Source organism: Ipomoea triloba, chromosome 3 (assembly GCF_003576645.1).
Source record: "Ipomoea triloba cultivar NCNSP0323 chromosome 3, ASM357664v1".
NCBI classification, from domain to species: Eukaryota; Viridiplantae; Streptophyta; class Magnoliopsida; order Solanales; family Convolvulaceae; genus Ipomoea; species Ipomoea triloba.
This window is the reverse complement of record NC_044918.1, coordinates 9,800,304-9,817,255: the sequence shown is the minus strand read 5'-3', so window position 1 is coordinate 9,817,255 and position 16,952 is coordinate 9,800,304. Positions and strand designations below refer to the sequence as shown.

General features: G+C 35.1%; 1 protein-coding gene, 2 non-coding genes and 1 pseudogene across 4 annotated transcripts; 3 read left to right on the top strand and 1 right to left on the bottom strand.

Annotated features, from left to right (window-relative positions):
* Positions 1 to 316: 316 nt before the first annotated feature.
* On the bottom strand, positions 317 to 3,322 carry LOC116014456 (violaxanthin de-epoxidase, chloroplastic). 2 transcript variants are annotated; one of them, XM_031254517.1, is made up of 2 exons: positions 2,921 to 3,322; positions 317 to 2,050 (listed from the first exon to the last, which is right to left on the bottom strand). In XM_031254517.1, the coding sequence occupies exons 1-2, from the start codon at positions 3,218 to 3,220 to the stop codon at positions 740 to 742; spliced, it is 1,611 nt and encodes a 536-aa protein (XP_031110377.1). In that variant the 5' UTR covers positions 3,221 to 3,322; the 3' UTR covers positions 317 to 739. The 2 variants fall into 2 exon arrangements, with proteins under 2 accessions (XP_031110377.1, XP_031110378.1); XM_031254518.1 differs by having other exon boundaries at positions 317 to 2,044.
* Positions 3,323 to 3,399: 77 nt separating this feature from the next.
* TRNAK-CUU lies at positions 3,400 to 3,472 on the top strand. The gene has a single exon. It is a non-coding gene; the product is annotated as a tRNA-Lys (tRNA).
* Positions 3,473 to 6,102: 2,630 nt separating this feature from the next.
* On the top strand, positions 6,103 to 16,027 carry LOC116012879 (annotated as a pseudogene).
* On the top strand, positions 14,217 to 14,377 carry LOC116014545. Its single transcript, XR_004097415.1, has one exon. It is a non-coding gene; the product is annotated as a U1 spliceosomal RNA (small nuclear RNA).
* Positions 16,028 to 16,952: the final 925 nt, after the last annotated feature.

Sequence of the window (16,952 nt, the reverse complement as noted above, 5' to 3'; positions counted from 1 at the left end):
TCTACACAAAATTTTGATGTAAACACTTGTACTAAAACCTACATGAGGAAAGTAACTTACCGCTACATCAGGGAGTAAAATTTAAGGAGTAAGATTTAAGAGTCCATATAGTACAACTCATTTTTAAATAGTACGGAGTATAAAATTTGGAGCAAAAGTACTATTAACCAACTCATTTCTTTCTTACTTTGGGAAAATGGCATGTTTAGTCTCTAATTATAGCAATAGTTTAGATTTAGTTCCTCAGTTAACATGTAACAACTCATTATTCAATGTAATTACCTATAAATAAATGCTAAAATAAGACAAATGAGAGTTAAACACTTAAACAATGACTTTTTAATCAATTTATGGGAAGAAACTCTGCCTATAAGATCACTTTAAAAAATAAAAATAAAAAATTACAATAAACCATCCTATACAATCTTCCTTTAAGAACTGTACTCAACAATGCGAAATAATACTATTTTACTTTATGATCAAACTCTAACAAATGAGAAGGTATCTAGAACACTGTCAAATTCATATTGCCATATTGGGCTTGCTTAAATAAATAATGAATGACTTACAGTAATACCTGGGACAACATTTTGTGTGAGGTAAAGAACGCCCATTGGAGTAATAGACCATTTGGTTGATATCGCTTTGGTGAATGCCAAATTGCCAAGCAGCAATAAGTTCCTAACTAAAGAACCATCTCAGGGCCAAGACATCACCATGTTAAATGGTATGTGGATCCCTAAAGAGATGATTGTTTACTACTCTGAACTTCAACCTTGTAATGTAATTTAGATCCCTCAGGAAGCCATAGAGGTGGATCTTGACATGAACAATTATCAACCGTGAATAGCTCCCACTCTTTGATACAACACCTATCCAATGCCGAGACTAATCTCTGGTGTTCCTTCTCATCTGGATATGAACCATCTGGGCTGACTAGCACTGCTCCGGAGTACGATTGCCCTGCCACTCGAGCAGCACCACTATAGTGAAACAAGCCCCAGCTGAAATCATCAGAAACATCTACGATTGTCCAGAACTCGTTCGAAACCACTCCATTATCCAAGACACTGAAGTAAAATGTCCCTGGTACTTTTCCTCTTTTCACTCGGTACTTTCGCCTTCTCCAGACCAGACTACCCTCGAGTGTCCTTACCTGAAAGACTGGCTCATACCAAAATGACCCTCTGGCTTTTCCTCTGTAAAACAACTGGTACTGGCATGGAAATTGATCATAGGCTGGATTTTGCCCTGCCACAACGCGCCAACTCCATTCTGATATCCCCAACCAGCCCACAAAAAGATCCTCGGCAGTTTCATGACACAATTCCTCCCCTCGAAATTCTACCATTGGAGGCACATAAGGTTTTTCAGGGATTTTTGCATCCAGCTCTAGACAGTTATTCTTCTGCAGCACACAAAGAGAGAACTCTTCCAGGTATGGACTCTCATATGAAGCAATACATCGGTAATTGCAAACCTGATCTACAGGGCTGCACTTGTTCAAACACTGAAGTGCTTTTCTACAGTTAGGATCCAAAAGACAATTCAATATTTGAGGCCCACAATTTTTCAACATGCAGTTCAAGGTAGAGAAGCCTTTTGCTCTTAGGTTCTTCAGTATTGGAACTGGGGTTATATAAGCATTGATTATAATTAACAGACAAAACCGTATGTCATCAGAATTATACCTGTCCCAAGCTGCAGACACAGTTTGGACTACTTCCCGAGATTCATCTAGTTTCTTCAATTGTGAAATTGGAGCTAATTTTCTAAATATATTCCCCTTGTTCTCAGTTTCAATAATGAGTCCTCCCAGCTTATTTGTTAATGCTGCAGATGACTCAAAGCATATAATATTTGGGACAAATTGGCCATTTGCTTGAATCCATTTGACTGATTCTTCATTTCTAACTGCAACAACCACCAAAATATTTGCTCGGCTAACTTCCTCTGCGACATGTTTCGCATGTTCATTATTAGATTGATAAAAGTTGTCACTGAATACAAGCATTTCATACTGTTCATCAACCCACTTCAACCTCTGTGCCTGCATGGAAAAATAGTCCTTATAAGAGCACCAAATTACAAAATATTTTAGACATTAAACAAAACATACTCTCAATTCCAAATTCATTTTCTTTATGAGTTAATGCCATATGAGGTCCTCCGATTATAGTGGTTTTGTCACATTTAGTCCTAAACTTTCAAGTTAACCACCCATGGTCCTTCAACTTTCAAGTTAACCACACATAGTCATTCAACTATCAAATTTTAACTAGTCATGGTCAACTTTCAAAATTTAACCATCCGTGTTCCCAGGACTGGTTTAAATTTGATAATTGAAAGACCATAAGTGGTTAATTTGAAAGTTGAAAGACCATGAATGATAACAATTTGAAAGTCAAAGACCACGGATGATCAATTTAAAAGTTTAGGAGTAAATGTGGCAGGACCAAATGGTATTTACTCTTTCCTTTAATTTATTGTAGTGTGCATATGCAGCAGAGCAAACAAGAGAGAGAGAGAGAAGCAACAGTAGGCAAAGGAGTAGGAAAGTCAGAAATTTTGCAGTATCATGTCCATCCCTAGTGGCCTGTACCATGAAATGCTGAAGGGACATGGGGCAATTAGTTAGCTCAAAATGAAAAGATCAAAAAGGGGTGAATAAGCTGAGTAGAACAGACATATCACACTTAACTAATCCATAACTCAATAAGAATCCTGCAAAATTGTGAATCTTCTGTTCTGGCTAAATTAAATTTTATGCTAGCGGAATTTCTGCAGTGTTAGTATTCTTAGACGACAAGTCAATCAAAGTATACGATTAGAAGTTGATAACTTACAGAAAATGAAACACAGATATTCCACCGCAGTAATGTTAGTGTACGAAATAGGAAGGAAATGACGGTATACTCACGGTGTGGAGCAAGACGTCATGCCAAGGAGCGGACTTGAGAGGGCTGACGCTACCTTCGCCAACAAGAGCTACTATTCTCACCGGAGTCGCAATTTTCTGCGTCACGGAATCCTCCTTCACGTTCAGAGCAGCAATTGTTACCGTTCTTCGACCACACGTTAATCTCCTGGTGAGAATCGAAGGAACAGTGAGCCGCGCGGGTTCCCGGCCGAGCGGATGCGGATTCGCTGATCGTACGAACCAGCTTTTCCTCAGTAAACCGGCTCTGCAAATGAAAAGAGGTGCTATGTCGAGACTCATGACGCCGGAAAAGTGCCCGCCGGAGGGGATAAGCGGCTGGATATTTCATACGGAGTATTTATTTATAGTGACATCTGGAATAACCAAGAACATGTCGGTTAAGCCCGCTGGAATTGTAGAGCCATAACCTCGTTTCTCGTTTGCTAGTTATATAAACTGTGTTTGAAGACAACAACAAAGCCCGTCTAGCTCAGTTGGTAGAGCGCAAGGCTCTTAACCTTGTGGTCGTGGGTTCGAGCCCCACGGTGGGCGAATTTATTTTTAACCATCCGACACTACCTCCGAAATTTGATATTTGGTATCCTAATAAAAGTGTTAAAGTGGTATTTGTAATTTAGGATGTGTTTGGAAACCCGGAAAATGATTTCCACCGGTTTATGGTGTTTGGTAGAAGATGGAAAATCATAGTCAAAGGAAAATAAACTTTTGGTCAATGGAAAATGAAGCCTTTTTTATGGAAAATGACTTCCCCTTTTTTTGAGGGGAAGTCATTTTCCGGAATCCAACTACAGCTAATCTCCCTCAACACACGCTCATCAGGCCTTCTTCCTCTTTTGCTCTCTGCCATCACCATCATTTTCTTGCCGGAAAATGCTTCTTCTTCCGCATCAAAAAATGCTTCTTGTTCATAATTTTTTTGTTCTCTGCCGTCATCAGAAATTTCTAGAAGATGAGAACAGGGGTTTCAGTCCAGAATGAATGGTCGTTGAACCAACCCCTTCGCAATGCTCGTTGGACCCTTCGAAATGCTAGTCGGACCCTTCGCAATGCTCGTCGGACCCTTCACAATGCTCACCGAAGTCGTCGATTTTAACCTCACCCTCACCCTCAATTTTAACTTCGCAAGCCGAAGTCGATTTCTGCAATGCAAGCATTTAGGAAGGCAATTGGAGTTGGAATCAAAGAGGAGGCATAAGTAATTGAATGCGAGGTTGTGGAAATCCAAATGGACCGCCGCCGGAGACTGTGTATGATTTAGGGAAATGACCAGTAATCTGGGATGAAGGCAATGTTTTCTTTTAATATAATTTTTAATAAATAACTTTATATTTAATATTTATATTTAATATAATTTATATTCTAAATAAAATAATTAAAATATTTAATTACACAATTCTACTCGATTTTTCAGAAAATGATCCAAACACACCAAGACAGTTTTCCAGAATACAACCAAACACCGGAAAGGAAAACGTTTTCTGGAAAATGACTCATTTTCCAGAAAACATTTTCCAGAAGTCATTTTCCTGCTTTCCAAACACACCCTTAATTATACATTAAGGCTATGTTTGGCAAACCTAGCTGAAAAGCTCGAAGCTGAAATCTGAAAAGTTGTTATGCTTAAAAGTGTTTGGTAAATTAGCTTTTTGATAAGCTGATAAATGTAAAAAAAAAAAAAAAAAAAAAAAAAAAAAGGAGGAAAAAAAAAAAAAAAAAAAAAAAAAAAAAAAAAACTAAAAAGGACATCTTCATACAATTTAAATAGTTTAAAATTTAAATAGGTTTGTTTATATATTAAAATATAAAATAATGAAATCAATATATTTTTATAAAATATAAAATAAGAACATATATTTGAAAACATATAAAGTAAAACAAAATGTTTATAATTCATAAGATTAGTTCATACAAAAATTAATGTTCAAACACAAATGTCAAATTGAAATTACAACCAAATATATTGAAGAGAAAAAGTCAAAGAGGTTTAGACAAAAAGGTTTTAATTGGAAAGGGTAAATGATGTCATTTATTTAAAATAATAAGGTTAAAGATGGAAAAAAAGTTAGGAAGCTACTAGCTTATTTTGAAACGCTATCTTAAGTAGCGTTAAAAAATAAGCTCTTATTTTAAGCTACTAGTTTATTTTAGGAACATTACCAAACATAGCTTATAACTTATTAGTAGCTTAAAATAAGTTATAAGCTCCTAAATAAGCTCTGCCAAACAGAGCCTAAAAGTGTGTAGCGGGCTAACCAAAGAAGAAAAAACCATTTGCAATTTAAGTTAGAATATCATTTTCTTTTTACTTATTTGTTAGTTGCAATTCATATCAAATATTTTTATTTTTGTTACTGCAAATTCAGTCCTTTTTTTATTTTATATTTTTGTCAATTAACTCAAAATGCATATCCACGCGTACTCTATAGGATATTTGTAATTAGTGAACGTGAATTCTTTGCATATAGGATGCATGAATGAGGCAATGAGATGTCAACTATATTATTTGCAAAGAGAATTTTCCAGCAATTTATAGTTGATGCTTACACAATGGTTGAGACTGGAAGACTAAAATGCGTGCGGGCAAACCAAAAACAACGAGGATTTTCAATTGGTCGAGTTTTTTATGTTCTTCCTGGAAGTGGTGAAATGTACTATTTGAGATGTCTTTTGAATGTAATCCAAGGGTCTACGTGTTATGAAGACTTAAGAACAATCAATGGGGTGTTGTACGACAATTAGTGTGATGCATGTTATGTACTTGGGCTATTGGAAGACGACAAAGAATATATTGATGGAATTGTTGAAGCAAGCCAGTGGGCAACTGCAGGAGAGTTAAGAAATTTATTCACAACATTGTTATCCTCAAATTGTTTAAGCCGTCCGGAAGTGGTTTGGGACAAATGTTGGACATATATGTCCGATGATACTCTGTACAAAAACGTAACATATTGAACTTCCAATGTATGTATTTATCCATTTGCTTTAATATTTTATTTCATGTCTAATATTATTAGTTCCAAGATGGTGATACTTTTCTAACATATATTGTTTAATATTTTTTAGATTTAGTCCTGAGTGTTGATGAAATAAAAAATCAAGCATTAGTTGAGATTGAGAAATTGTTGAAAAGATGCGGGAAGAGCCTACATGATTACCAACAAATGCCAATTCCAGATCTTGACTGTTTGGCCAGTTTGGTGAATAGGTTGGTATATGATGAGATGTGTTATGACAAAGCAGAACTTAAAGAAGAGCACAAAAAGTTGGTATCAAATCTAACACATGAGCAACATGATGTCTACAACACAATAATGAATGATGTAAATTCAAATCAAGGAGGATTTTTTTTTTGTCTACGGTTATGGAGGAACTGGAAAGACATTTGTTTGGAGAACTCTTTCGGTAGCATTGAGATCAAAGGGAGAAATAGTTCTTAATGTTGCTTCAAGTGGTATAGCTTCTCTATTATTACCCGGCGGAAGGACTGCACATTCAAGGTTTGCAATTCCTCTAAACCCAAATGAGGACTCAACATGTAATATCAAATAGAGTTTATTACCGAAATGGTCCCTTGACTATTACGAAATTACCAATTTGGTCCTCGACAATTTTTTGTGCCCAATTAAGTCCCTCGACTTAAAATTTTTTAACCAATTTGGTCCTCCGTTTATTTTTCCGTTAAACATCTGTTAAAATTGGGACCAAATTGGTAATTTTGCTAAAGTCAAGGGATCAAATTGGTAATTTTGTTATAATCAAGGGACCATTTCAGTGAAAATTTAATTACCAATTTAGTCCCTTAACTATAGCAAAATTACCAAATTGGTTCCTTGACTATAGCAAAATTACCAATTTGATCCCGATTTAACGGACGTTTAACGGCAAAATAACCCAAGGACCAAATTGGTTAAAATTTTCAAAGTCGAGGGACTTAATTGGGTAAGAAAAATTGTCGAGGACCAAATTGGTAATTTTGCAATAGTCGAGGGACCATTTCGGTAATAAACTCTATCAAATAAGGTAGCCATCTTGCAGAACTCATTATTAAGTGCAAACTTATAATTTAGGATAAAGCACCAATAATGCATAAGCATTGCTTTGAAGCACTTGATAGAAATGTGTGATGTATTGCGTTTTTGCAATCCAAAAAGTTTAGAGATGCTTTTCGGAGGGAAAACTATTGTATTTGGCAGAGATTTTCGACAAATTTTGTCAGTTATCCCAAAAGGAAGTAGACATGATATTGTTAATGCAACAATAAATGCATCTTACTTGTGGCCGTACTGTAAAGTGTTACGTCTGACAAAAAATATGCAACTTCAAAGCTCATCCTCAAATAGTGATTATGGAAAGCTAAATCAATTCTCATAATGGATTGCAAACATAGGAGATGGAGAAATTCATGGGCAAACAATTGGATGTGAAAACATTACTATTCCAGAAGAAAATTTGTTGAAATGTTTTAGAGATCTCATTGCAACTATTGTGGAAAGTACATATCCATTATACTCCAATATTTTTGATGATCCAACATATTTGGAAAAGAGGGCAATATTGACTCCAACACTTGATGTGGTTGACTCTATCAATGAATATATGACTTCTTTAAACACATATGAAGGAAATACATATTTCAGGTTTGACAGTGTTTGCAAATTAGATTCAAATGTTGATCTATTAGCTGATGTGCACATGCCTGAATTTTTGAATGGGATCAAGTGTTCTGGTGTGCCTAATCATGAACTCAGGCTGAAAGTAGGTACTCTAGTTATGCTCTTGAGAAATATTGACCACTCAGTTGGTTTGTGTAATGGGACAAGGATGGTTATTACTAAACTTGGAAATCATGGTTTAGAAGCAAAGGTATTATCTGGAAGTAGTGCAGGTCATAAAATCTTGATTCCAAGAATGTCATTAACTCCTTCAGATTTGAGACTGCCTTTTAAATTTCGAAGAAGACAATTCCCTCTAATCGTCTCTTATGCAATGACGATTAACAAAAGTCAAGGTCAATCACTTTCTCACGTAGGTCTCTTTTTCAAAAGACCAGTATTTAGTCATGGACAATTATATGTTGCTGCTTCAAGAGTCACTAACCCAAATGGGTTGAAGATTTTGATTTGTGATAAGGAGAACACCCAAAGTAATTTCACAACAAACATTGTATTCAAAGAGGTTTTTCAAAATTTGTAAAATGTTATTATAATATTTCATCATAGTTTCATTCATACAATTCTACAATGATTTTTCATTTTGTAAATTTCTCATTTAATTCATCATATCATAATTGTTGTCGTGCATCGCACAGGTAAAACACTAGTTTAATTATACATTAAAAGTGTGTAGCGGGCTAACCAAAGAAGAAAAAACCATTTGCAATTTAAGTTAGAATTTCATTTTCTTTTTACTTATTTGTTAGTTGCAATTCATATCAAATATTTTTATTTTTGTTATTGCAAATTTAGTCTATTTTTATATTTTTGTCAATTAACTCAAAATGCATATCTACACGTACTCTATCAAAGCTTAACTTATTCAAATACTAGATTTTCATGAGATAATGCCCAATTTTTATTTTTAAATAAGTATTTCAAAGTATATCAATGCAAGATTATATATGAGATATTCATGCATATGTAATTGAATGCTGAATTTGTTTATTTACAAAATATTAATATTTATTATATTTGTAGAAGGTTAATGAGTAGTACATTTTATTCTAGTTTCATAACTTGTTTACTTGATAGTAACAAGAATAACTTTGCAAGTAGTCTAAATACTAATGCATACAAGCAGGTTGATGGTAGAAAATGAAATGAATTGTAAATTTATATTAGTTCTAATATATTTAAAGATTGCACAATAAGTATTTTACATACAAGATTAATGAATGCTACAACAGTACCTATTTTTTAAATTTATTCATTTTTTGAATTTGAAGGATTGATTTCATCAATGTTGTAGTCTCAACATCTTTCCAATGCATCAAGTGTGTCACAATATTCTATTGCCCTACATTGACATTTTTTATAATGAGTTTTAAATCAATATGCCAACTTTGATTGGGATGAGGTTCGAACCTAAGACCTTTTTTTATATAAATTAATGGGTAAGTTAAAAGTTAACGGAATATTAACGGAGAAGAGAATATTTAACGGATAATTTAACGGATAATCATATAATTAAGGATAAATTAGGAAATCTCAAGGAAAATATAAATCTAAACAATCTGAACCATCCATTTGATTTAATAATTTGACCGTCATTTTTTCTACCTATTATAGGCCTACATTTCTTTGGCTCTTATTAGTATAGTAGATTGTAATACAAAATGCTTAATGCATTGTCATGGTTAATTTTGTAATATTGTGGCTTAATGGTTATGTTTATGTATATATATAATACCATTTTCGTTAATGTATTCATGTAAATATCATTTGTAAACTACGCATACCACGAAACCTCTTAATCTGAACGTTAGATAATCCCCAAAGTCATTGCATTAGTGTGATACCTCGGAATAAATTAACCTGTATTATTTTAATAATTTTTTTTCGAGGAGTTATTAATTAATTGAGCCCATTTCCTTGACCTAATAAATAACCCATAAGCTAGCCTATTTAATTCAAAAGCCCAATCTTCTTAATTAAATATATAAGGGATATTTGATTTAGGACCTTTAGTCCCTTATAGCTATGTATATATAATAATTGGCCCAAACTTGTATTAATCTAAGCCTTATTTCTAGAAATAATTTCCTATAAAGGGAAATGACCCATTCTTCATTTATAAGGGCACATGCCTTATTCATCCTAACCTAAAGAATATAATATATGTATGTATATGATTTCACTTATTACATATATATTTCTCCTACTAGATAAGATGACCTAGCATATCTTCCCTCTTCCCCTTCTCATTCACGCCACTTTCACCTTAAATCCTCTTGGGAATTCATCTTCTTCATCTACCAAGGAAATCAAGTAAAGACTTGCCTTTTAAGATTCTATAAGCTTAAGAGAGGTAAGATTCATCCTTCGGATGCATTTCCTTCCCATATTCCTTAATCTTTATAGCATTGTCTTATTCTTGCTTTGGGGATTCTTGGGTTCTTAGATGATCAAGGAGATGGTGGCTTGCTACGTTGAGCTCTTGGAATTTTTGGTTGGATAACTAGCTTGAAAGGTAAAACCCTATGTCTTACAAATCTATTTTCACTCTATTATATGTGAGTTGGTGTATTTGGAACCCCTAAGTATATTTCTTAGAGTATCTTGTGCTATGCTTTGTTCTTGAGTAGATCTTTGTGTATTCTTGGACTATATTTGGTTATTCTTGATTCTTGGTATGCCTATTGTGTTCTAAGTGATTTCATGTGATTTTATTGACCCCTGAAAAGTGTATTCTGATCATATTCTGAGTTGTGGTTGAGCTACTGTACATATGATTCGCGTGATCTGTTCTAAGTCTGAGAATATGCTCATTGTTATTGTTCTTGCGGTGCACTTTGGCGGTGCAGTCCATACCGTCAAAGAGGTCCATTAGTTGTGCAGAGGTAGGAGTCAGCGGTGCATAGTGGCCCGTTGGCCTAGCCCATCCGTTCTAGCAGTATGGTTTGGCGGTATGTAATGTACCGTTGGCTTGTACCATCATTTGCAGTTCCTTTGTTGTTCTAGTGTGTATTTTGTTATCCAGTGCTTTGTTATTCCATCTTTAATTCAAGAGATGTCTTCTGAGAGTTATGTTGAGTATTGTACCTTGATTATTGAGTATTAACCTATCATTCTTGATCCTCTATATTGAAGTATCTGTTGAGTATCATTAGTCTGAGCTTTTGGATAATATTTTGAGAGTATTGGTTTTGTTATTCATTTCCTGAGTATAAATATACCTCTGTATGAGTATTTCCTTTGGTATTAGATATGAGCTTGGTATATATATTATGATCTTTGGATTCTTGAGAAAGATTCCTTGAATTCCATACTATTGTGTGAAACCCTATGGATTGGAGGTTATTGAGCTTCAGCTCTTATGGATTGGAGGCTATTTGAGCTTCGACTCCATATAATATTATGATATATGAATTTTATATTGTGGAATGGTGGTCTATTGGTTTGGAGGTCTATGGATAGGAGGTTGTGAGCTTCGGCTCCATTTGGTTTTGTGGTTGGACTGGTGTTTCGGTTGGAATGGTGTAAAGTTTGGAACTAAGCCTAAAGCCCTACATATATGTATCCCCTTGAGTATGGGCATTGAGTTACGCTTGTTGGATTATTGTGTTTATTCTTTATTTTGTGGAGATTGTGTCCTTATCTTGGTTACTTAGTTGTGGAGTTCTCGTCTTATGATAATTGGAGTTGTTCGTTTGATATTGAGTTCAATTGTGGAGTCTTTGTTTTATATCTTGTTCACCTTATTGTTGTGGAGTCTATTGGTATTTAATAACGATGGTTTCGTTGACATATATTCTATATGCGTGGCGTAAAACCTATTTTCACTACAAAGTATACTATTGTACCTTTATCCAGTGAGAATGGGGTTTTACTTAGCGTTCTTTGCTAATTAATCTAAATGTTTTCTAGGTATGGAGTAGGACCAGCTCGTGAGCGCGCTAGTGCATTTAGTCATGCTCCCTTTTATGATTAGCTATGTTTATGTTGCTTTAGACTGATGACCTGTGTGCCTTATATTGTGATTTCCTAGCTGTAATAATGGAATACTTAGTTTGTTTATTTTAAGGATGTATGAATATTATGGATTGCCTGAGCATCTAGGTCGAGTTGGGCTTATATGTGGCATAACACCCCATTTATGTTAGTTTCGCTTCCGCAATCTTTTCTTAGTGAATGAGATAATTCTAGCTATTTTTCTATATTTATTGCCTTTATCTCAGTCTAGAATTAGGGGTGTTACAATTAGCCTCCGCCTACTCGTCTCCTAGGACCATATGGTCGACTTGAGTTGTGTCAACTGAAATGTAACTAAAAGTTTAAATTTTGTTTGATGCTTAGTGTATTAATAAAAAAATTTTGGGATAAGAGTCAAATAGACCCTCAAACGATAGTGCATTGTGCAATTATGCCCTCCAACTTCAAAAAGCTCCAATTAGACCCTCAAACTTGTTATTTTGAAACAAATAAACCCTTTAACTCATTCGTGACCTGTAATTGCAGGTTAATCAAAATTCCAGCGAACCTCATGCCAAATTCCGGTACACAAACAGGAACTACAGTCACCGGCGCCGGTCGCACCCGGCCAGAGAAGGCTCGCCTTCTCCGGCCATGGAAATGGCGGCCAACTGGCCGCCATCTACAGTGAGTTGGCGACCAACTTGGTTGCCATCTCCACGGTGACCGGCGCCGGCCGGACGTGACCGGCACCGGTGGCTGTAGTTCCTATTTGTGCACCGGAATTTGGCTTGAGGTTCGCCGGAATTTTGATTGACCTGCAATTACATGTCACAAATGAGTTAAAGGGTTTATTTGTTTCAAAATAACAAGTTTGAGGGTCTAATTGGAGCTTTTTAAAGTTGGAGGGCTTAATTGCACAATGCACTATAGTTGAGGGTCTATTTGACTCTTATCCCAAAAATTTTTAATAAAAAAAAAAAAATCATGTGGAAATTTCATTACAATCTACAAATAACAAGAGTTATAAGCAAATGCTCTTTAAATGGCAAAATATATAGTGTACTTTGGACTTACCTGGGCTACCGCTTACACACCAAAAAGCCCCAAGTCTTTGTAGTTGGTATTAAAAGTCACCACATCTCAGCAATTTCATTAATTGCCACTTTCAATCTATACAATCTCTGAACTGTTTATAAAACACATAGACAAATATAACAATATAATGCTGTCAAGATAATAGTCAAACCACGTACATGAAATCCAAGAAACACAATATATTAAAATCCTTTTAGTAAAAAAAAAAAAATCATTGTAGTTGAGAAAGTATATATGTTTAAACAGATACTACAATGTAATAGAGTTAGTTGTATTCAAAAAAAAAATCCTTTTAGTAATATTCTATTTATAGATAATAGCATAGAACGAACAAAATGCATGGAGGTGTAGTTTAGTAATAAGACCAACCTAGTATTTGTTCAATGATCCCAACATTTGTCGCATGACCATCAAAGCAATGGAATCAAGATATATATATGTCCATGATGCTGCCAAGGACCTTGTAGTCCAGTGACATCAAATCCTTCTCTTTATACGGGAGGTGATGGATTCGAGTCTCAGTGGAGGCAATACTAACTCTTGTGGTTGAGAAAGTAGTTATGAACAGATACTGCATTCCATGATTGCTCCTAAAGGATCCCAACCGAGTTGGTTAGAATCATTGTAATCTTTTTGCCGGCCGCGAGTGAAGTTAAGAAAAATTGAGCAAGAGGCAAATTATCACCGATGATTCTGACCTCATTTTTTTTTTTTGGTAAAATATAACACTAAGTATCAAAATAAAGGTGCAAAAATAAAAAATAATGACAGAGAATTTGTACATTACAAATTAAACTTTCATCGATTATCACACCCCTATCTGGAATATTATATTGCTGGCTCTTTTGCAACCAACTAACTGATCGAGATGTGGTGACATGGATAGTCAGATAGTTTTGTGAAAAGTTTCTTCACTTGCTCAACAGCATCTTCATGCTTTATGGATCCAGCAGTAGATACCACTTGAAGCAAATAAAATAATGATAGATTCACATATCAGAGAAGGTTACAAGCTAGCTATCACAATTCACAGTGTAGTAGGCCGATAGCTCAGATCAGGTTCTGATATGTAGTTCACATTCCCAGGAATTTGTTCTAGTTTTTCCACACCTCAACAAGCACTTAAAGAGGATTATTAAACTAAGTTTATGGGATTTTCATATGTATATCAGCCATGTGCTAATTGATTTTTCCATTGTGAAAAAAAAAAAAGAACTATATATAGAACAAGGTACTAGAAATTTTTTTTTTTTTGAGTTTGCTCAAGGTAGCCCTCGTCCCAACTGTCAGCACACTAAGTGGTAGGAGACTGGCCAAATGGTTTGCTCCATTCACATGGGTGGGGATCGAACCCCAACCTCATGTTTAAGGGACAAGGTGCTGAACCACCACGCCAACCATGTTGGTTAACAAGGTACTAGAAATGATCTGAGGAGAAAACAGCAAAGAAGAAACTATATATTCTTGTTCCCCATATCCCACATCGAAACAAAATGGAAGCAGGAGCTGAGCAGCGCCTAATAAAAAGGGGCCCAGGAGCAACGAAGAACATACTTACCTGGACGGAGTCAATGAGCGATCAACAAGGCTCATGGCTTAGGCTAGTGACCTTCATTGCACATTGGAGGGGCATTAGGCTAAGGTCTACCTAATTGGTGGAGCCTACGTCATAATTTGTGGTAGTGGGGGTTTGCGTTCGCGCAGCGCCTCCTCAATTCAAGTTTTCAATTTTTTGATGGTTCAGTTGCTGGATTTAATTTCACAAGGAGCGCTGTTTTGTATGTTATGTATCTTCTGTCAGCAAATTTTCTTTTGTCATTTCCTCTACAAAAAGAGCTCCTGTATCCTGGCTTAATTCTTTGCTTTGTTTGGATGTCACAAATTAAGTATGGGAATCTTGTATTTAATCAGGCTACCACCTCCTGGTGAATGATTTGTACTATGTAAATCGGAATACACTCTTCTTCTCGTATCATGAGTTATTTTTGCAGGTAATCTTATGCATCATCGATCTCAGAACTCCACTCAAATGGAAATGGGATTCTTCTCAGCTTAAATCAGATCCTCTAACAATCAAACATGGCTTTGGTTAATGTGAAATGGTACTTTATGCAGCGAATGATAGATGGCTCTCGTCGTTGCTTCTCACTACAAATTTTTAACAGGACTTGTTGATGAATCAAAAAACAATCTCCCTGATACTCTGTGTGTTATCCAGGTTTGTTCTTTGTTCTGTGATCAAATAACTCCAAAGCTACTCTTATGGCTAAAGAAGTTTACTATAGTTCTCAATGGGCGAATATTACCTTTGCTTTCAAAATTTTAGAAATCCTATTACTCTATTAGTCATTATATTCATTTGCTGTAATTAATCCAGTGTTTGTGTTGTCTGGATGATGACATTCCTTAACAGAATCAGCATTGAAGCTTTCTGACAAATATGGGCTGAATTAATTCAGACTAGGTTAAAATTCGAGATGATTTCAAATACAAATGTGTATTTAAAATGATAGGATAGATTACATAAGAATATTTCTCTATATGCTAACATGCATGGGAAAAAAATGAGGCACAAAGAGTTCAATGGTTTTCATCACTCTGGGGAAGACCAAACCAAAATCTTGACAAGGATCTTCCTACACATTCTTGACGATTTGTTCCATCTCTGTGGGTTTTACATGGGTATGTAATCGAATGCATAATGCATTTTTTTTTGAAGGCTGTGTGTGATGTTTTGACCATCTTGTTGGTCAGGATTTGTTCTTTAGAGATTACCAGTGGCATCACCCTGCTGACCATAATACAACTTTATATTTACTTATCATGCAAAAGGGTGATATGCTTGCTTTCTATTTTGTTCTTGTATAAGCCTCACTCTAATGGTTAATCTCTTCATCATATCAACTGTTTCAAGTTATTTTTGTTCTTTTAAAGTCTGAACTGTTTAAAGTACATTCTACTGTTAATCTGTTTTAAAACTAGTGGTCTGAAATATACTATAGCTTATTCCTTGATTTCTAGGTTTGCCTTGAGGGTCATATTTCACGGGAATTGAATCTTCTATAAAAAGTTTAAGTGCTGGATGCCAACCATGCGGGGATCAGATACCATGGAAATTTTGTCAGCAGTTTAATGTTGCTGTTTTCCCAAGTCTTTCAGGTGCCCGCGCATTGCTACACATCCAACTGCAATGAAGGTAACTGTTGGGCTATGTTTTTAATCAATGTTACTTTTTTTTTTTTTTTTTTTTTTGAAATAGTGTTTTCTCTTGTTTGATTTTTCATTTCTTAAATTGGTCTTGTTGCAGCTTGGATATGGTTTGCTGAGTCCTTTTACTTCTGTTTTTCTTTCAATTTCTTGAAAGTGCCATAGTTTTGGAGCTGCACTGTTTTTGAAAATGTCTATTCTGTTGCGTTTGCATTGTTTGTCTATTGTTTTTCCTGTTAGTTTTTTTTTCCTCCAGAATCAATGAAATGAAAGAGCATCAAAAGCTATTGTCACAAATTAATTGGTAAAAAATCATTTTGCTCTAGTGTGTGTGTATAACGGTGTGCCAAGCATATGTTTAGAAGGTCACAGGCCCTCCTCAATTGTTTTGTTTTTTGCACAAATATTAAGGTGCCACGTAGGAGTGAAGGTGAAGCAAAAAAGAAAAGAAAAAAAAAAAGAGAGAAACACGAAAAGTCAGAAAAAGCACAAAGGAAAAAAATATATATATAAATGTTGTATTAACGTGCCCTCTGGGCGCGCAGTGGTGCGCGCACGCACCTCCTCGTGCCTGCTCGTTTTCAGCGCTCAACCCATATTACCCGACCAAAATCCCAACCTCCTGCAACACCCTCAACTTTTCCTCAACTTTTCTCTCTCTCCCTTCCCTCCCTTCCACATCACCCTTCTTTTCTTAATAAACGTGAAAGAACCCATTAATGGGAACAACCTAAGTATTTGTTTTGGAGAGCTATTCAGATCTCTAGTATTTCATCATGTGGATTGCAGCTTTTGTTTCTTCCTACTGCTATCGCATATAGTACTCCGTAATATTTAATTATTCAAGAGTAAAGATCAAATAAATCGTTGAACTACACATGAAAATATAATTAGGCCATTGAATTAAAAAAAAATATATAATTGAATCCATAAACAATACAATTAAACAGAAAATGACGAGTTTACCTGTTAGTTTGGTGATGTGGAGGTTAATCATATTAAAAAAATTATTTTAATAATTTTAAATAACAAAATTACAAAAAAAAAAAAAAAAAAAAAAGATTACCGCTTCGTCTCGG

Bases quoted from the DNA above. Each gene is read 5' to 3' on its own strand.
- LOC116014456 (XM_031254517.1), bottom strand. From the start codon at position 3,220: ATGAGTCTCGACATAGCACCTCTTTTCATTTGCAGAGCCGGTTTACTG. The intron at 2,051-2,920 runs GTGAGTATACCG...TTTTCCATGCAG, and splicing joins ATGACGTCTTGCTCCACACC to GCACAGAGGTTGAAGTGGGT.